The sequence below is a fragment of the Panthera leo genome, chromosome A1 (genome assembly GCF_018350215.1).
Source record: "Panthera leo isolate Ple1 chromosome A1, P.leo_Ple1_pat1.1, whole genome shotgun sequence".
In the NCBI taxonomy this organism is placed as follows: domain Eukaryota; kingdom Metazoa; phylum Chordata; class Mammalia; order Carnivora; family Felidae; genus Panthera; species Panthera leo.
Window position 1 is genome coordinate 117,417,928 of NC_056679.1, and position 16,550 is coordinate 117,434,477.

At 45.4% G+C, this 16,550-nt stretch overlaps 1 protein-coding gene across 2 annotated transcripts; it reads right to left on the reverse strand.

The window, feature by feature from the left end:
- Nucleotides 1–1,679: 1,679 nt before the first annotated feature.
- HDAC3 (histone deacetylase 3) lies at nucleotides 1,680–16,347 on the reverse strand. Of its 2 annotated transcripts, none has more exons than XM_042937711.1 (15): nucleotides 16,013–16,347; nucleotides 15,839–15,921; nucleotides 14,366–14,508; nucleotides 9,961–10,042; nucleotides 9,775–9,831; nucleotides 9,599–9,654; nucleotides 9,080–9,213; nucleotides 8,465–8,545; nucleotides 8,017–8,090; nucleotides 7,789–7,853; nucleotides 6,146–6,235; nucleotides 5,961–6,019; nucleotides 5,601–5,680; nucleotides 5,145–5,302; nucleotides 1,680–2,336 (listed from the first exon to the last, which is right to left on the reverse strand). In XM_042937711.1, the coding sequence occupies exons 1-15, from the start codon at nucleotides 16,302–16,304 to the stop codon at nucleotides 2,267–2,269; spliced, it is 1,524 nt and encodes a 507-aa protein (XP_042793645.1). In that variant the 5' UTR covers nucleotides 16,305–16,347; the 3' UTR covers nucleotides 1,680–2,266. The 2 variants fall into 2 exon arrangements, with proteins under 2 accessions (XP_042793645.1, XP_042793644.1); XM_042937710.1 differs by having other exon boundaries at nucleotides 16,029–16,158.
- Between the last annotated feature and the right edge of the window lie 203 nt (nucleotides 16,348–16,550).

Sequence of the window (16,550 nt, forward strand, 5' to 3'; positions counted from 1 at the left end):
GCGCCCCGCCTCATTAGTATGCCGGGCTGCGCGCGCCTCATGAATATACAACGGCGACGCCTCGCTCCCGCCCGCCTGCCCCACTTCCGCCCGGACCAGCAGCTCCTACCAATGGGGGAAGTGAGGGGGTGGAGGGAAGGCGCGGAAGCAAGCTACCTGCCTGGCGGACCTAACCATTCGGACTCACGTGGGGGGAGGGGGGGGGGAAATGGTGGTGAGTGGGCGGTGCAACTCTGCGGCCTCGACAGGGAATAGCGCCACCTGGCGGCCGGAGCGGCGCAGGCCTCCCCGCTCCCACACAGTGCCCACGTGGCTGTAAAGCCTATACCCTCTCACAGCCTAGACCAGGATCTTATCTAAACAAAAAATCAAATAAGAGATGTCATTTTGGCCGAAAATCCAGTGCGGGTCTTTCAAGGATAATACAGTTTTTTATGTGTGCAACATCAGTGGAGCACATGAAAAAATTTGAAAGCGGCAGTATTTATTGAAAGCTACGTGCCTAGAACAGAGAGTGGTCCAGAGCAAGTGCTGGACTGGAGTTAGATCACCTAGTTTTGAATCGCAGGTCTATTTCCTAGTGGTGTTTTTTATTCTGAAAAACTAGTTATTGCCAACAGGTAACTACTCAGGAATAATAGTTACCATTTACCATGCACTTGCTCTAAACCAGACACTATGCAAAACTCTCCGTGTTGTTCCTCACTGAATCCTGGCATTGCCATGTGACAGACTCCATTAGTCTCACCATTTTACAGATAGAAAATTTGGGACTTCTGAGAGTTAAAGTGACTTGCTTGAGGGCACATAAGTGATTAAAAAAAAAAAAAACTTAAATCCAGATTAGTCTGGGAAGTCCTATGTTTGACCAGGATATCCTACTGACAAAAACCAAACCTGAGTGAAAAGAGCAGGTGTTCTCCAAGAGTGTGTTCTTTGCTCATCCAGCTTCATTTCTCCCTCAGTAATCTCATCCATTCTCCCAGCTACATCTGTTCCTTCTGTGAAAAATATGTGGCCCCCAGAATATGGATGGAATTATCTCACCCACAGCTGACAAAAGATTTCAAATATATGTTCCTGGAGGGAACTCTGAGACCCCAGTGCTCAGTTTAGGGCATGGGATATTATTTTCTAAGCTAGAGCACTGACACAGGATCAAAGCATGGAAGGAATGATCCATCTATCACTCTTCTTTCTCATACCACTGTCTACATCTGCTATACCATTTACCTCACTCTTTATTGGATTATGAACGTCAGGGAAGGGTCCACATTTGTGGCTACTACAGTATCTAGCATCATTCTTCACCAAGACAGTTAAGATAATGAGCAACCACTTGTCAGGCACCATGCTAAGCACTTGACGTTTTATCTCAGTGTATCTTCACCAACTAGCATTACCATTCCAAACATACAGGTTCCAAAACATCAGGTCATCTTCTACTCCCTCTCTTAAGCTAGTAATTGCTCAGGTTTGTCTAACTCTTAACCAGAATGCTCTAAGAACTCCCTATATATGAGTAACATAATCCACGTAGAATTCATACACAGGGCCTAAGACAAGTGTTGAATGAATGTTAACTATGATTTTTATTATATACATCATGACCCCCATTTCTTCTCCTTTCATATATAGGCAGCTAGCAAGAATTAATAATATTCCCAGGAAGGCAAAAGGTACAAAAAATACCAACTTGGTTTATTGGATAAAAACAGTGGTAAAATGGACATAAAGCCAAAAGTTAGAAAGAGACATTTTTACATCCTCCCCGGACTCAAAACCATATTTCCCATCATCTGGGGTTAAGATGTTAGAGAGCCAGAAACCCCTAAAATCCCTCACTCTTCACCTGCACTGAAAACGAGGCTTGCTGTAGGGGAAACCAAGAAAGGAGAAAGTCTGAGGCAACTTTACTCCCGTCTAACATCTTCATCCCTGTAAGTCTCTGGGTTGGAGGGAAGCAGGAAAGGAATAAGGGGGCCAAAGTAGCTGGGAACAGCATCTAGGGCCCATTGCCCAAGATGTCCTAGGGGAAGTTATCCTTGTCCCCATCCAATCCCTAATAAGTACCATTGTCAGGCCTTGGGAAATACAGTAAAGGGGATAGGTGGTTCAAAAACCAGGTGTGGTCTCCAAACCCTCCTCCAGCACTGGTAAAGCCCTGAAAGTGACCATCCAGGGCTGTGGGTGCCACATCTTTTCCCTCCTACCCAAACAAGAGGTAAAAAGGAATTCCTTGGGCTAGAGCCAAGCCCAGCTGCTCTTAAATCTCCACGTCGCTTTCCTTGTCATTGTCATGGTCTCCATCATAGAACTCATTGGGTGCCTCTGGCCTGCAAAGCAAGGGAGAGAGGTCAGGGTCCTATTCCCCAAATTCTCATCTTCCCCCACACAGGCACCCTCTCTGGAGCTACGTCTTAGGCCCCTTTTGTCAAGGAACTACTCCTCTCCTGTTGGCAGAGACTGGTAGCGATCCATTCCATCCATTCTTGTAGTCAATAAACATTTACTGAGGGACTACTCTATGCCAGCCACCATCATATGCCACAGCGATACAGCAGACAATAAGTTCAGTTAAATTTCTGCCTATCCTCAAAACACCAAATAAACAAGACTGACAGTAACTAACAAAGTAAGTAAATAAAGATGATAATTTACCATGGTGGAAAGTGCTCTGAAAAAAAAAAAAAAAAAGAAATAAAGGGATCTGAATGAGAGTGAAGGGGGGAAAAAGGGTAAACTTCAGGAAGAATTATTACAGACAGCTGTTCTAAGGTAAGACTTCAAATCCGAGAAGGAGCTAGCCAGACAAATAACTGTGGAAACCCATTTTAAGCTGCAAGAAAACCAAGTACAGTGTTATCAGGTGGAGGGTGACTGATGTATTCCAGTAGGAGCATGGAGGCCAGGATAGTTGGGAGCAGTGTGCAGGGAGGAGAGTAGTTACAGACAAGTCCATGGACATAGGCAAACACCAGCACACAGGGCTTTCTAAAGCCCTGGTCAAAGAATGGGGCTTTGTTCTAAGAGCAATGTAAAGGAGAGTGATGAAAGGGATGCGAAAGCAACTCAGTGCCCAGTAAGTACTCAATACGGGTTTCTTTCTTTTTGGAAAACTACTCTCTGAGAGAATATGAGTAACTGAGAACTGAATTACCTTGCCCACACTGATAACTGAGCAAGAAGGGAGAAAGTCGTCAAAGAGAAGCTGGAGAACAAAGTCAGGGAAAGCCCTATCTGCCTGGTAAACAATGTCTCAGTTACCTCTGAGTGCATAAGAGTTAAAGATGTGGGGTCAGAGACTCAGGCTTGACTCTCAGTCCTGATATTTAACTAGCTGTAGGACCTTTGGCAAATTACTTAACCTCTCTGAGCCTCAGATTCCTCCTCTGGTGATTTGAGGATAACCTTTTAGGGTTGTCTGATGACAGTAGAACGATGACATGAAGATACATATGTTTTAATATAAAGCACTTAGGATTGAGTCTGATGCTTAGCAAATCCACAAAAAGTAGTCACTCCTATTACAATTCTGCAAGTGCTATGCAAGCTGGAACTATAGGGATCAAAGAACAGGAACTCGGTGAGTGGTCTCACAGTGAGGTAGGGCTTAGGGCAGGAAGAGGCCTGAGGCTTCTGCTGGCTGTTGAGAGGGGTTAGTATTATACAGAGACTAGGCCCAGACACCAGCCTAGAACCAGAGATGAAAAAGCCAAACTTTGCCAAAAGGAGAAACTTCAAAGCACGTTTCTAAGAAAATCAATTCTAGAAGTCAAGCTTCAGAGACCTGGAGAAGTTGACAAGGAGGCGATGCATTCAAAAGGAATCCTTAGGCCAGAGGTTCTGATACCTCCTCAACCAGGAGTGGGAAGAAGAGGGTGTTCATGGAGGAGGAGTAGAGTGGTTCCAAAGATCCAAGCAGTAAAGCCCAGATCTAAAGGAGAAATCTGAAAGCTGACCTCTAAGAGAAGCAGATTCCGGAAGGGACTGAGAAGGTCATCACACTCAGAGCCAGCTTGAACCTCTAACACTGCGTGGGAGGTGCAGGTAACCAGCTGTGGTTATCCCTCAGTCAAGTAAGGATATCTGTTCTCCATTAAGTGCATCTCTTTCTACACTTCTTGTTTCTGCTGTCTTTTCCCTTCATTTTTCAGAAAAACCTATTCTGGGATTTAAAAAATTTTTTAAAAGCTCTAATCTCTTTTTTTCCCTAACTCAATGTACATGTAAATATTTTAATATGTATCTCAGAAAGATAAAGACTTAAAAAAAGACATAATATAATTACCACACCTGAAAAAAATGAACAGAGGAAAGATCTCAAAGGGTCTTAGAGAGTATATAAGCAATGACCTGTAGAGCTCTGAACCTGGAAGAAGCACGTAAAATGCTGGGAATATTATAAACTGTTATAGATTTTTTTGGAGGGCAATTTGGCAACAAATATAAAAAGTTTTAGTGCACACAGCCTACTGAAACAAGCATACAAAGACGTATATTTGTATAAGGGGGTGCATCACCATATTCTTTGTGATGGTAAAAAAAAAAAAAAGGGAAATAATGTAAATGCCATAAGTGGTACTTAGATTATGCTACACCCACACAATGCAATATTATACAGCTAATAAAATAATGAAGCAGATCGATACATAATCACATGGAAAGATATGCTGTTTTGTTAAAAAAAAAAAAGGTGTAAATTGTAGAGCAACTTGTATGGAATAATCCAACTTACATTTAAAAACAAAAGATGCACAAACTCTGAGAATGAGTGTGTAGGTGTTTGTGTTCATACATGTATGTTGAGTAGTATACTTATAATCTATTGAAAAAGATCTATCTGAAAAAATAGAAATCAAACTATTAACAGTGGTTACTTGTCAAACTGGTCTGGGACTGTGTGAATGCAAGCTTAACATATTTTGGTGTTGTTTAAAATTTTGACAATAAATTACTTATTTGTGGCATACCCACACACATACACACACACCAAGAGTGTGGAATTGCAACAGACCAAAAAGTAAGTACTAAAGGAGCTAAGCCAGAAGCAATCAAGCTAATGCCTTCCTATTTACTTTTTCCCTCTTAATTTCCCCCATATGCCTGTTGGAAGCCCCGGCTGTCAAGTCACTGCCCCAGACCTGCTATAGTTCTCTTCAGGACCCCTCTCCTCTGCATCAGCCTCGTCAGTCCTGTCATAGGTCAGGAGGTCTGCAGGCACATCATGAATCTGGACGCTAGGTGCATGGTTCAGCATCTTCAAGTTTTCAAAGATTGTCTGGCGGATCTGGTCCAGGTACTGATTTGGGATTTGGAATAGAGAGTGAGGGATTCCCAGAGCACCCACACTTCTAGCTACCTTTCACCCATACCATCCTAGTTCTAATCCCTTTCTGAATCCTAGTTCCAGTACCCACCTGATAAATGTCCCTCCTCCTGACCCCAATTGCCTCTACTTGAACCCAGGCTGCCTCCTAGCTGATAAGAGTTATAGTGACAACTAAGAACTTTCCTCTCTTCTCTGGTTTCTCTGATTTCATCCTGGACCTCTCCTAGGCTCCCCCAACCCTTGTGTTCAGTTTCTCCAAGCTGCTGACCTGGCGTGAGTTCTGATTCTCGATGCGGGTGCTGACATCTGGATGGAGTGTGAAGTCCGGGGCAAAGTACTCGAAGTATTCTAAGCAGGGAAAGGGAGATCAGGAGAGAAGGTATGGCTTAGACAGAGACAGGCAGGTCCTGAGACTTCCCAACCTATCTCCTTCCCATCCAAACCCCCTGCAAAAGAGCTGTCCAATCTTTTCCCTGCTTAGGAGTTCAGTCTGCAGAGCTCCTAGAGTGTCAAATTTCCAACCTGTAATAATAATAAGAAAAAAATTCTGATCTGCCTTCAAACCAGGCTATTCAGGGGTCTTCTGAGAATGGCTTCCTGCTATGGGGTATCATGGGGTGGTCCTTACCACTATAGGGAAGCTCCTCACTAATGGCCTCTTCTACCAGCAGCGATGTTTCATATGTCCTGAAACCAAACAGCAGAGTGGGCTCAGCTGAGCAAGTGGGCTGAAGGGCCCACCTGGCCATCTCTCAGGGAGCCCCCAACTCACAGTGGACAAGGGGGAGGAAGAAAATCAGGGAGCATGCTCACCAGCAGCGGGCAACATTTCGGACAGTATAGCCACCACCACCTAGCACCAGAAGAGGGATATTGAAGCTCTTGACATATTCGACGCATTCCCTGTTAAAAGGAACCAGGGGAATAGCTGGAGGAAGTTCTTAAAAACTCAAAGTGTACATCTCTAGCTATTGCCTGGAAGGAGCACAAGGGAACTAGTAAAGGTTCCATATCTTTTTTCTTTAATTTTTTTTTTTAACGTTTATTTATTTTTGAGACAGAGAGAGACAGAGCATGAACGGGGGAGGGTCAGAGAGAGAGGGAGACACAGAATCTGAAACAGGCTCCAGGCTCTGAGCTGTCAGCACAGAGCCCAACGCGGGGCTCGAACTCACGGACCGCGAGATCATGACCTGAGCAGAAGTCGGACGCTTAACCGACTGAGCCACCCAGGTGCCCCTTTAATTTTTTTTTTTAACATTTATTCATTTTTGAGAGACAGAGAGAGACAGAGCATGAGTGGCGGAGGGGCAGAGAGAGAGGAAGAATCCAAAGCAGGCTGCAGGCTCTGAGCTGTCAGCACAGAGCCCAACGCAGGGCTCAAACTCACGGACTGTGAGATCATGACCTAAGCCGAAGCAGGACACTTAACTGACTGAGCCACCCCAGTGCCCTGAAAAGGTTCCATATCTTGATCTAGGTAATGAAATTCATTGACTTATACTCTTGCGATATGTGTACTGTATTACATACATATTGTATCTCAATAAAAATTTAAAAAACAAAGTGCACTCCCACCTCCATCCTGCTCAACACCCACCCTGACACCCTACTTGTTAATCAACTATTCTCATTAATGCACCAATAAGTGCTGTCAGTTCTAGCCTCCAAAATAGAACTCCAATCATGTACGTCTCATTGGTCACCTTCTCCACCTAAACCCAGGCACTGCATCTGCTGCCTGGACGACACCAATGGCTTCCTAGCTGGTCTTCCCACCTCCACTCCTGTCCCCAACCCCCACCCCAATCCTTCCTGCATTCAGCAGTCAGAGCTGTCGCTTTCTCTTTTTATTTTTTTAATTTTTTCTATGTTTATTTATTTTTGAGAGAGACAGAGACAGAGTGCTAGTTGGGGAGGGTCAAAGAAAGAGGGAGACACAGAATCCAAAGCAGACTCCAGGCTCTGAGCTGTCAGCACAGAGCCTGACAGAGGGCTCGAACTCACGAACCGTGAGATCATGACCTGAGCCGAAGTCGGACGCTTAACCGACTGAGCCACCAGGCGCCCCAGAGCAGTCACTTTCAAACCTGAGTTGGATCATGTCACTTCCCTGTTTAAAATCTTCCAGCAGTTTCCCATCATATCTGAAATATAATCCAGACTCCTTACCATGAGGTAAGGGCTCTGTACAACCTTGCCACGGCTGCCTTCACAGGCCTCAAGCCAAACTGCCTCCAGCTTGCTCCCTGTGTTCTTGCCTCACTGTTGTGACTTCATCTCCTCTGCTACACCAGCTCTTCCCTGTCTCAGTGCCTCTGCATGGGCCTTTCTCACTGCATAGGAGTGACTCTCCCTATTCTTCCTATGGCCCATTTGCCACCTACCCCCACTTCGTGTATCAAGGCCCAAAGCCACTTGAAAACCTGGGGGCAGGGAAGGAAGGCAAATCTCACCCATGTCCTCGAATGCTGAGGTTGAAGCAGCCTAGACGATCACAGCCCAGAGAGTCAGCTCCACACTGCAAAAAGCAAAACCCCAGGCAGCTGCAGTGAGATAACCGATCAGAACGTCCCAGATGTCCTTCACTTCCTTTCCCTGACCAATACTGGGGCTCTCCTCCTCCCTGCTTTCTTCCCCTAAGCCCAGGCAGAGCCCTCTTGAGGAGGCACTGACAGTATTACCTGGAGCACAATGCACGTGGGTTGGTAGAAGTCCACTACCTGGTTGATAACCGGCTGGAAAAGGTGCTTGTAACCTGGGAGAGGGCCAAAGATGGGCACCTGGCACCCCAAGGGGATGGGGAGACAGGGAACAAAAGGAAAAAGGGGGTTGAGAGAGCATGTAGCCCAGGAAAAGGGGCAACCCAAAGAACCAAATCACTGGTTCTGAACTTCTGAATGGGGTCCCAGACCCATTTGAGTGACTGATGAAAGCTAATGACCCTTTTCCCAAAAAAATGCACCTACACATAACATGTTGCATACAATTTCCGGGGGGTTCATGGTCCCTCTGAAGGCCATTCATCCTTAAGGACACCTGGCCCAATAGCAGACAATACCAGGCAGAAGAGGTTAATTCAAGGAGAGAAAGAAGAGGTCTAGCGTGCAGGGAAAAGACTTCAATACTTACTCTGGTCATCAATGCCATCCCGCAAGGGCACATTTAGACAGTAGTAGCGGCCACTCTCTGCTCCAACTTCATACATGTCACCTATAGGGAAGTGGAGAGTAGGGGGTGGGAGCCATCCACAGAGGGCACTCACAACCCAGCTGCTTCAACCCCAACCCGTACCCTGAGGGCCTCTCACTACATCTATGTCCCTCCACCACATACTCCTTAGAGCCACCCCACCTCTCGTGGCTTGCATTCATTCAACAAATAATATTTGCGGGCCTACTATGAGCCAACCTGTGTACTAGGCGCTGGGGATCTAGTAGTAAAAAGAACTAAAAAATGAATGAAATCCCACCAAACTTATATTCTTGGCAGGTGGGCATGATGAGGAGGGACACAGTAAACAAAACAAAACACCGCAATAAATACAAATAGCAGTGAGTGCTCTAAGAGAAGCAAGCACGAGGATGTGACAGAGTAACGGGGAAGGAGGGATTACTTTTAACTGTGGTGGTCAGGAGAGACTTCTCTGAGGAGAGGCCACCTGAGCCGAGACCTGAAGGTTAAGCAGGAGGCCATCACAGTAAAGAGCTGAAGGAGCAAAGGGGACGGTCATCCCTATTCCCATACCTGTGCCAGGAAAGAAGTAGTTTCCATATTTGTGGAAGGAGACTGTCATGACCCGGTCAGTGAGGTAGAAGGCTTCCTGAACTCCATCACCGTGGTGGATGTCAATATCAATGTAGAGCACCCGAGGGTGGTACCTGGGATGACGGCCAAGCCAGGGTCTGAGGTAGAATGGAACTCCAGCAAGAAAACCATCCAACCCACTCCTCCCAAAACAAGGTCTGGAATTATGAAGAGTCTGCTTCAGCCCAAATCCACTGAAACCTAATGCCATCCCTATGGGCAACCCTGGGGCTCCAGCCTGGAGGCAGGGACAGGAGAGGGATGTGCAGAGAAGACTGAAATGTGAGCAGGCAGCAGGGAGTTTCCAGCAACACACAGAGGATGTAGTCTGAGCAAAGCATTATGAACTGTGGAGAAGCTAGTATGGGGGTGGAGGCCAGGGTCAGGGCCAGTGCCATCTGAGAGACCTCCTCACCCGCAGGTCTCACAAGTCCCTCCAACTCCTCCCAGGCTACTTACTTGAGCAGCTCCAGGATGCCAATCACAATGTCATTGACATAGCAGAAGCCAGAGGCCTACAGTGAGACAGTGGTCTTACAAAGAGAGGAACGACTCCTCTACCCAGCTGCCCCCTACTGTCATCCTGACCACCTACCTAGGGCAGTCATTGTCTCCCCCATCATCTCCTCACTCACCTCAAATTTCTTGGCATGGTGCAGACCACCAGCCCAGTTAATGGCAATATCACAGATCTGAAAGACAAACACCCAACTCACAGTCCTCCTTGTCCATCCCCAAAGCTGGAAGCTCAGGCTCAGGGTTAAGGCCTTGAGTGAAAGGACCCATAGGAAAGGGAGAACAGGACTCAGGGCCATGGTCACCTTGTTGTTCAGCTGGGTTGCTCCTTGCAGAGATGCGCCTGTGTAACGGGAACAGAACTCAAAGAGGCCGGGAAACACTGGGCTGCAGGGAAGAGAAGCAAGTCAGAGCTCTTTATTTCCAACCAGGTCCTTCCTACACCTCTCCCCTAACTCCAAACCCCTCCAACCTCCATTCTTTAATAACCTTCTCCCCACACCCTATGCACCCAGGTTATGTGCAAATTTATTCAACAAATATTTTGGACCAAACCATGTACCAAGCCCTGTGCAAGTCACTGGATGGAAGTAAAAAAACATTTAACTCTGTCAGGGAGTTTGCATCCTGGCTGGGGAGAAAAGTAGGCAGCTTCTAGGTACTTAAGCAACACACCAAAAAGGAAATAAATTAAGAGAGAACATAAACTTTGTTATTCTTAAAAGATTCTTTTATGCATATCAGATTTTAACACAATGTTCAATAATATTCTTTAGAATCACACATTTTTAAGAAAAAACTGTATTCCCATATACAGTTTAAGGATAAGGATAACCCACAGAAAGTAATAAGGATAAACTATAGAAACTCTTTAACAAAGCGTGTGGTACCTAGTACTCCGGAAGTTGATGTTAATTATAATTATTACCTTCTTTTTTTTATAAAAAGGAGAGGCTTAAAACCAGATACAAAACATTATATATTATATGGGTCCATTTATATAACACTCTGGAAAAGGCAAAATATAGGGACAGACCTCAGATCAGTAGTTACCTGGAGCTAAGCTGGAAAGAAGAGACTGACTGTAAGAGTATAAGAGCCCTTTGTGGAATAATAGAAATAATCTATACTTTGATACACACTGTTAAAACTCTCAGAATTACAAGCCTAAAAAAGGTGAGTTTTAGGGGCACATGGGTGGCTCAGTCAGTTAAGCATCTGCCTCTTGATTTCTGCTCAGGTCATGATCTCACAATTCGGGAGACCAAGCCCCACATCAGGCTCTATGCTGACAGCATAGAGACTGCCTGGGATTCTCTCTATCTGCCCCTCCCCTATTCTACCCAAAATAAATAAATAAAAAATTTTTAAAAAGGGTTAATTTTACTGTATGCAAATTTACCTTTATAAACTTGACTTATAAAAAAGGAAAGGATTAAAAGACCCCTCCCTAGTTTTAGTTCTCAAAAAATAATCGTTCAGCTGATACATTTGACTACAAAAAAAAGAGGTGTAGGGAGTTTTATAATTTCTCAAAGGTTCTGGGAAGAATTAACAATTGATACCTAGAAAACTAAGCAAATGAAAAAACAATGTGATTATCGACTCCTGGAAAAACAAAAAGGTGTACAAATAGAAAAATTAAATCATACTATACTATCTGGCTGTCTAGTAAGTGAATTTTTCAAAGTTAGAACGATGTAAACATAGAATACTTATTTAATAAAAATAGTGACATATTGTGAAGGTGGAAGGGAAGGGGAAGCCAGGGTGATGGTATGAGGAGACTAAATGCTCATTTCCCATACTAAGAGCTTAATAGAAAACACTTTAAGTTGTAAAGTGAAAAAATAGCAATACAAGCACATTACAACAGGCAGTATAATATGGTAGCACGATTCAAGAGACAAATTCTGGAGCCAGATTACCTAGGTTCAAACTCTGACTCTTCAACACTTGGTAATGATCACATTGGACAAGCTGTTTAAAGTTTCTGGGCCTGAGGCACCTGGGTGGCTCAGTCCATTAAGTACCCAACTCTTGATTTGATTTCAGTTCAGGTTCATGATCTCACCTGTCTCCCTCAATCTCTGCCCCTCCCCCACGCATGTAGGCTCTGGCTCTTTCCTCTCTAAACTAATTAATTATTAATTAAATTTAAATAAATAAAGTTTCTGTGCCTAAGTGTCCTCATCCGTAAAAAGGAGACAATAGCAGACCCTGGTTCACAGAGATTGATGAGATTAAATGAGCTAATGCCTGTGAAGCATTTAGGATAGTACCTGACACAAAGAGGGCATTACTTAAGTATTAGAGATTATTAGGAACAGTAGTAGATTAATATCAGTGCTTTGAAATCCAAAGGTAAATATCAGAAGAAATAGCTAAGGACCTGAAAGTGGCTGCCACTGGGGAGAGGGATTTTATGGGTGGGAGGGATAGATCTGGGATTGTTTTGTTTTGTTTTTTTCCATTAAAAGCCTTGCAGTATAATTGGGTTTTTTATAGTACATTAATTTGAAAACCATCAAAATTAATTAACTAATTCTCAATTAATTAAAAGGGAAAAATCCCTGATTCTCATCTGAAATACACACATAGGTGTGACTGTAGCTTAAGTCTGACAGCACAACCGAGGCAGTGCAAAGGGCCCAGTGGTAGGTAGTATTCCCTAACTGCACAGAGAGCAGTTACAGAGCCCCAGCTGTGGCCTGAGGGTGACTGCATTCTGACACCTGTAAAGTTAGCTCAGAACCAACAGCAGCAGCAATAAAAAAATACCAAGGAAGCTCCCAAGACAGCATGCGATCAAACACCAAAAGACGAGGGCAGTGTGTACAGGACAGAACTTTGTGCCTCGTGTGGTCAAGAAAGTCTTCATGGTATGAAACTTCATGGTGGTATGAAGACCAGGAAGGCCTTGGAGAGGTTGAAAGAGGAGCAAAGGGCATTCCAGAAAGGAATCCAATGCAAGCAGGGACATGACGGTAAGCCTGGGAAGGTGGTCAATGCCAGCCTAAGGACTTGGTTTCCATCTTCCAGCCCAGAGTGCTTCCACTGGCAACACCTTTCGGGGAACACTGAAGTGTTTGAAAACCTGGGCTTTGGAACTGAATCCTGCCACTTTCACTGACCAGTTTTGTGACTCAGGCTAGTTACGTAAATCTCCTCAAATTTTGGTATCCTTATGCCTAACTTAAAAGGACTATAACATCTCACTGTTGACGTGAGAATTAAGTGGATGTACCAGCAAACCTGAGCATAGCAGAGTAAGTACTCAATAAACAGTAGCTGTTGTAGGAAACTACAGATCAACAGCCTGGTTTCCTCAAGAAATAAATTCAAAGTAGAGAAGGAAACACTACAGATTAAAAGTCTTAAGAAATGTTATCAACCAAATACAATCAACTGCAAGAAAGAAAAGTTTAGGAGACAGTTGGAGAAATCTGAATACTGACTGCATATATGATGATATTGAGGAATTACTGCTAATTTTTTAGGAGTGATAATCACAATGTGTACGGGGGGGGGGTTGTTTTCTTTTGTTTTTAATTTTTAGAGTTAGGGAGAGACAGCAGGAGTTGAGGCAGAGAGAGAATCTTAAGCAGCCTCCATGCTCAGTGAGGAGCCCGGCATGGGGCTTGATCCCAAGACCCCGGGATCATGACCTGAGCTAATAACAAGAGTTGGACGCTCAACTGACTGAGCCACCCATACACTCAAGCATGTACAGTTCTTTTTTAAGAGTATCATTTGGAGATACACAATCAAGTATTTACATGTCATTTCAAAAATGTTAGGTTTGCTTTAAAATGATCTGCGATGCAGATGAAGTAAGATTGATCATTTGTTTATAAATGTTGCAGGTGGTGATGGATATAGGGGAGTTTACAGTACTATTCTTTCGAAATGTTTGAAATTTTCCTAATAAAAAGTTTAAAAATAAATTGAGTAAATGGTAACTGTTATGACTATTACATTTTCATGAATATATACAAGAATGCAAGCAAGGATCATGGCTTATCTTTGTTATCCACTCCCTTCCCCAAAGGACCTAACTCTGAGTCTTCTTTGTATGAAAAGTTCAATGTAAACTTCTCTCAGGGTAAATCACTCTCTTACTTTTAAAACACTTTGATAATTTCTGTCTACTCTAGGGGTAAGAGCCTCAATTAATAATAGGGCTATTTACCATTTAAAGGTTCTAAGCATCTCTTTAGCCTTGATTCCGATCACTCTTTCCTTCATAAAATGTGGTTGACCTTTTTTCTGTTTCTCAAATGAGTGGCATACCACACTCGCACAAACCCTCAGCGCAGATTGTCCCTGATACCCAATGACATTCCTGCCTCACCTTGTGTCTTCCCAACCACCTTTCACCTAATTACTTCCTATTCTTTCTTCAGATCTCAGCTTAACCTCTGTTACTTCCCCTAGAAAGCCTCCACTGACAACCCCATACCCATGACAGGTAATTCTCCCAAGTATACACTCTCACAGTTGGCCATGTACCTCTCCTTCACAGGACTTAGCACAGGGCCTGGCCTAGAGCAAACAACCAATAAATATTTGTTGAAAAAAACCAAATGAGTAAATGATGATTCACTGACAAACAGGACCCCTTTCATATGTTCCCACTGCTGCCAGGAGACCTCATTCAAGCATTCTCCTTGAAATGGCTGGCATTAAAAATCCCAGGCCTCCCCTCACCAGTCATCGCCCACGTTGAAGGCATTAAGGCTCTTGGTGAAGCCTTGCATATTGGTGGGGCTGACTCTCTGCAAGAAGTCGATGTAGTCCTCAGAGTGAAAGCGGCACATGTCATGCTGGGAGGCCTGGTATGGCTTGAAGACCTCGGGATGGAAAACAAGGTGAATGGAGGCAAGGTCAGTCCTATTCATTGGGCTGAGACTGCCCACACTGACCCCAGCCCCGCGGAGTGTCCAAAACCACACACAGCAGTGGTCCTATCACTGCTGCAATCCTTGCTATTATATGAAACAAACATCAGTAAAGATGAGAGGCTCTGATTAGCCAGGTGGGGTACTATGATCAAACCTTCTAAAGACCAGTGGGCTTGCCTTCTTCCCACTTCCAGCCCAATCTTTCCCATCTTCTCAACCTTGAGCCCTGATCCACTGCACTTTTCCTTGGACCTCCTAGTTTTGATTCTTTCCATACTCATCTCCTCCCCTTGGCTCTGATGCCATCCTTTCTCTCCTTGGAGTTCTTAATTTTGGAGTTAAATAATACAGGATTTGTGACAACCTTCTAATTAAAAACCAAAGGGCCAAGGTGCTAAGCCAGAGATTTATTATCTTTTGAGGGGTTCACACAGTTCTTTAGAAACTAGGCTAGAACAAAAAGTTTCTCTCCCCAGAAAATGCACACAGGTACATACCAGCAAACAATTTCAAAGGATTCATAGAATCATGCACTAACATCACCTCAGTCTTTTCTATAACCATTTCACTTTTCTGTGCCTCAGCACAAACAGTGGGCAACACTTGTTCATACTGTTGTCCAATTCCCCTTGTGACCCAAGAGGGCTAAACTTAACTGCTATAATCGCCTATCACAACTATAAAATCCAAGCTTGGGATTATCTGTCCCCATGTGCATATCTGGGAGATGGGAGCAATTAAGTAGAACTGTGCGGGGGTATTCTAAGTTCATAAGGAAATACCCACGACATCTCTTCTCTTTCACACACACATAGGTATTTGCGCATAGGCCTGCGGAGTCCTCCCTGGAGCTCTAGCTCCTCAGAGGCACAGAGAGGTTGCGGAGAAGGGGTGGGAACCGATGGGAACACTTCACATCCAGATACAGTGATCCAGCCCCCTCTCTCTTTCTTGAAGCCACAGCACTGCCCACACCCTAAGATGCTGAAAAGGAAAACATCTGCCTTTAAACCAGCCCCACTCCACCCTAACCATAGGCCAGAGGTTGGTCCACTTGAGGTCAAAGGTTAGCGATCTAAGATGAAGAAGTAACTCCCATTAAGTCGGTGGATCCACCCACCAACACTACGCACAAGGTGGGTGTTCCTGACTCCAGAAATCCAGCCTCCGCCCCATCCCAAGGGTAGGTCGCACCCTGTGCTTTCAGTGCAGCCCACCTATCCTAGGGCCGCCCAGCTCGCCCCCACCCTCAAAACCCAACAGCGATGTTGGGACTCACGATCATCTTCTTATAGAGACCGTAGTGCAGGACCAGACTATGGGTCAATGCCAAGCGATGGGGCTTCATAGGGTGCCCTGCCCCTGGGGGTGGGAAAAGAGTTCGTCAGTACCCTTCGCTGGAGTTGTAGTACCCCCGCCTCATAACTTCCGCGTCCCGAAACCCCTCGCGTACCACCTTGTTCCCTCACCGTAGTGGAAGTTGCCCACGTCAGGGTCGTAGAAATAGGCCACGGTCTTGGCCATGGTGCCGGCGGGACCAGGCCCCGTGCCTCCGCCGCCCGCCCGGCTGCCTGCCCCACCCCCGCTCGTACGTGCTGCGCAAGCACGCAGCCTGCCTCTGCGGAACCGGGAAATCCAGGCCCCGCCTCCCGACCACGCCCCCTGCGGAGTTCCTCCCGTCGCTTGGCTCGCCCTTCTAGGTTCTGGAGCGTGAGCTTCTGGACTTTGCGGAGGACGCGTAGCATCGGTCCTAGGATGCTAGGGTCATTTCCTTCCGGGCGGGGGCCAAATCTTCGGGAAGCTGAGCCATCTCGTCCAGCCACCTGCCCCAAACGGGGCTCAGGCCGTGGTCACCAGTCTAGGAGACTCCGGAGAACCAGCCACGCTGTCCCTCTTGGGTGGAGAAAGCCAGCTTTCCCCGGCCCACTGGGAAGATTCCTGACTATCCACTCAGCTGAGGCATCTGAGGGCCGGAGCCGCGCCCGGCGTGC

Excerpts from the sequence above, each read along its gene's own strand:
- HDAC3 (XM_042937711.1), bottom strand. The coding sequence starts at position 16,304 with ATGCTACGCGTCCTCCGCAAAGTCCAGAAGCTCACGCTCCAGAACCTA. Across the intron at positions 9,655-9,774 it reads ACCATGCCAAGAAATTTGAG|GCCTCTGGCTTCTGCTATGT; the intron begins GTGAGTGAGGAG and ends GTCTCACTGTAG. Across the intron at positions 5,681-5,960 it reads TGAGGAGCTTCCCTATAGTG|AATACTTCGAGTACTTTGCC; the intron begins GTAAGGACCACC and ends TTCCCTGCTTAG.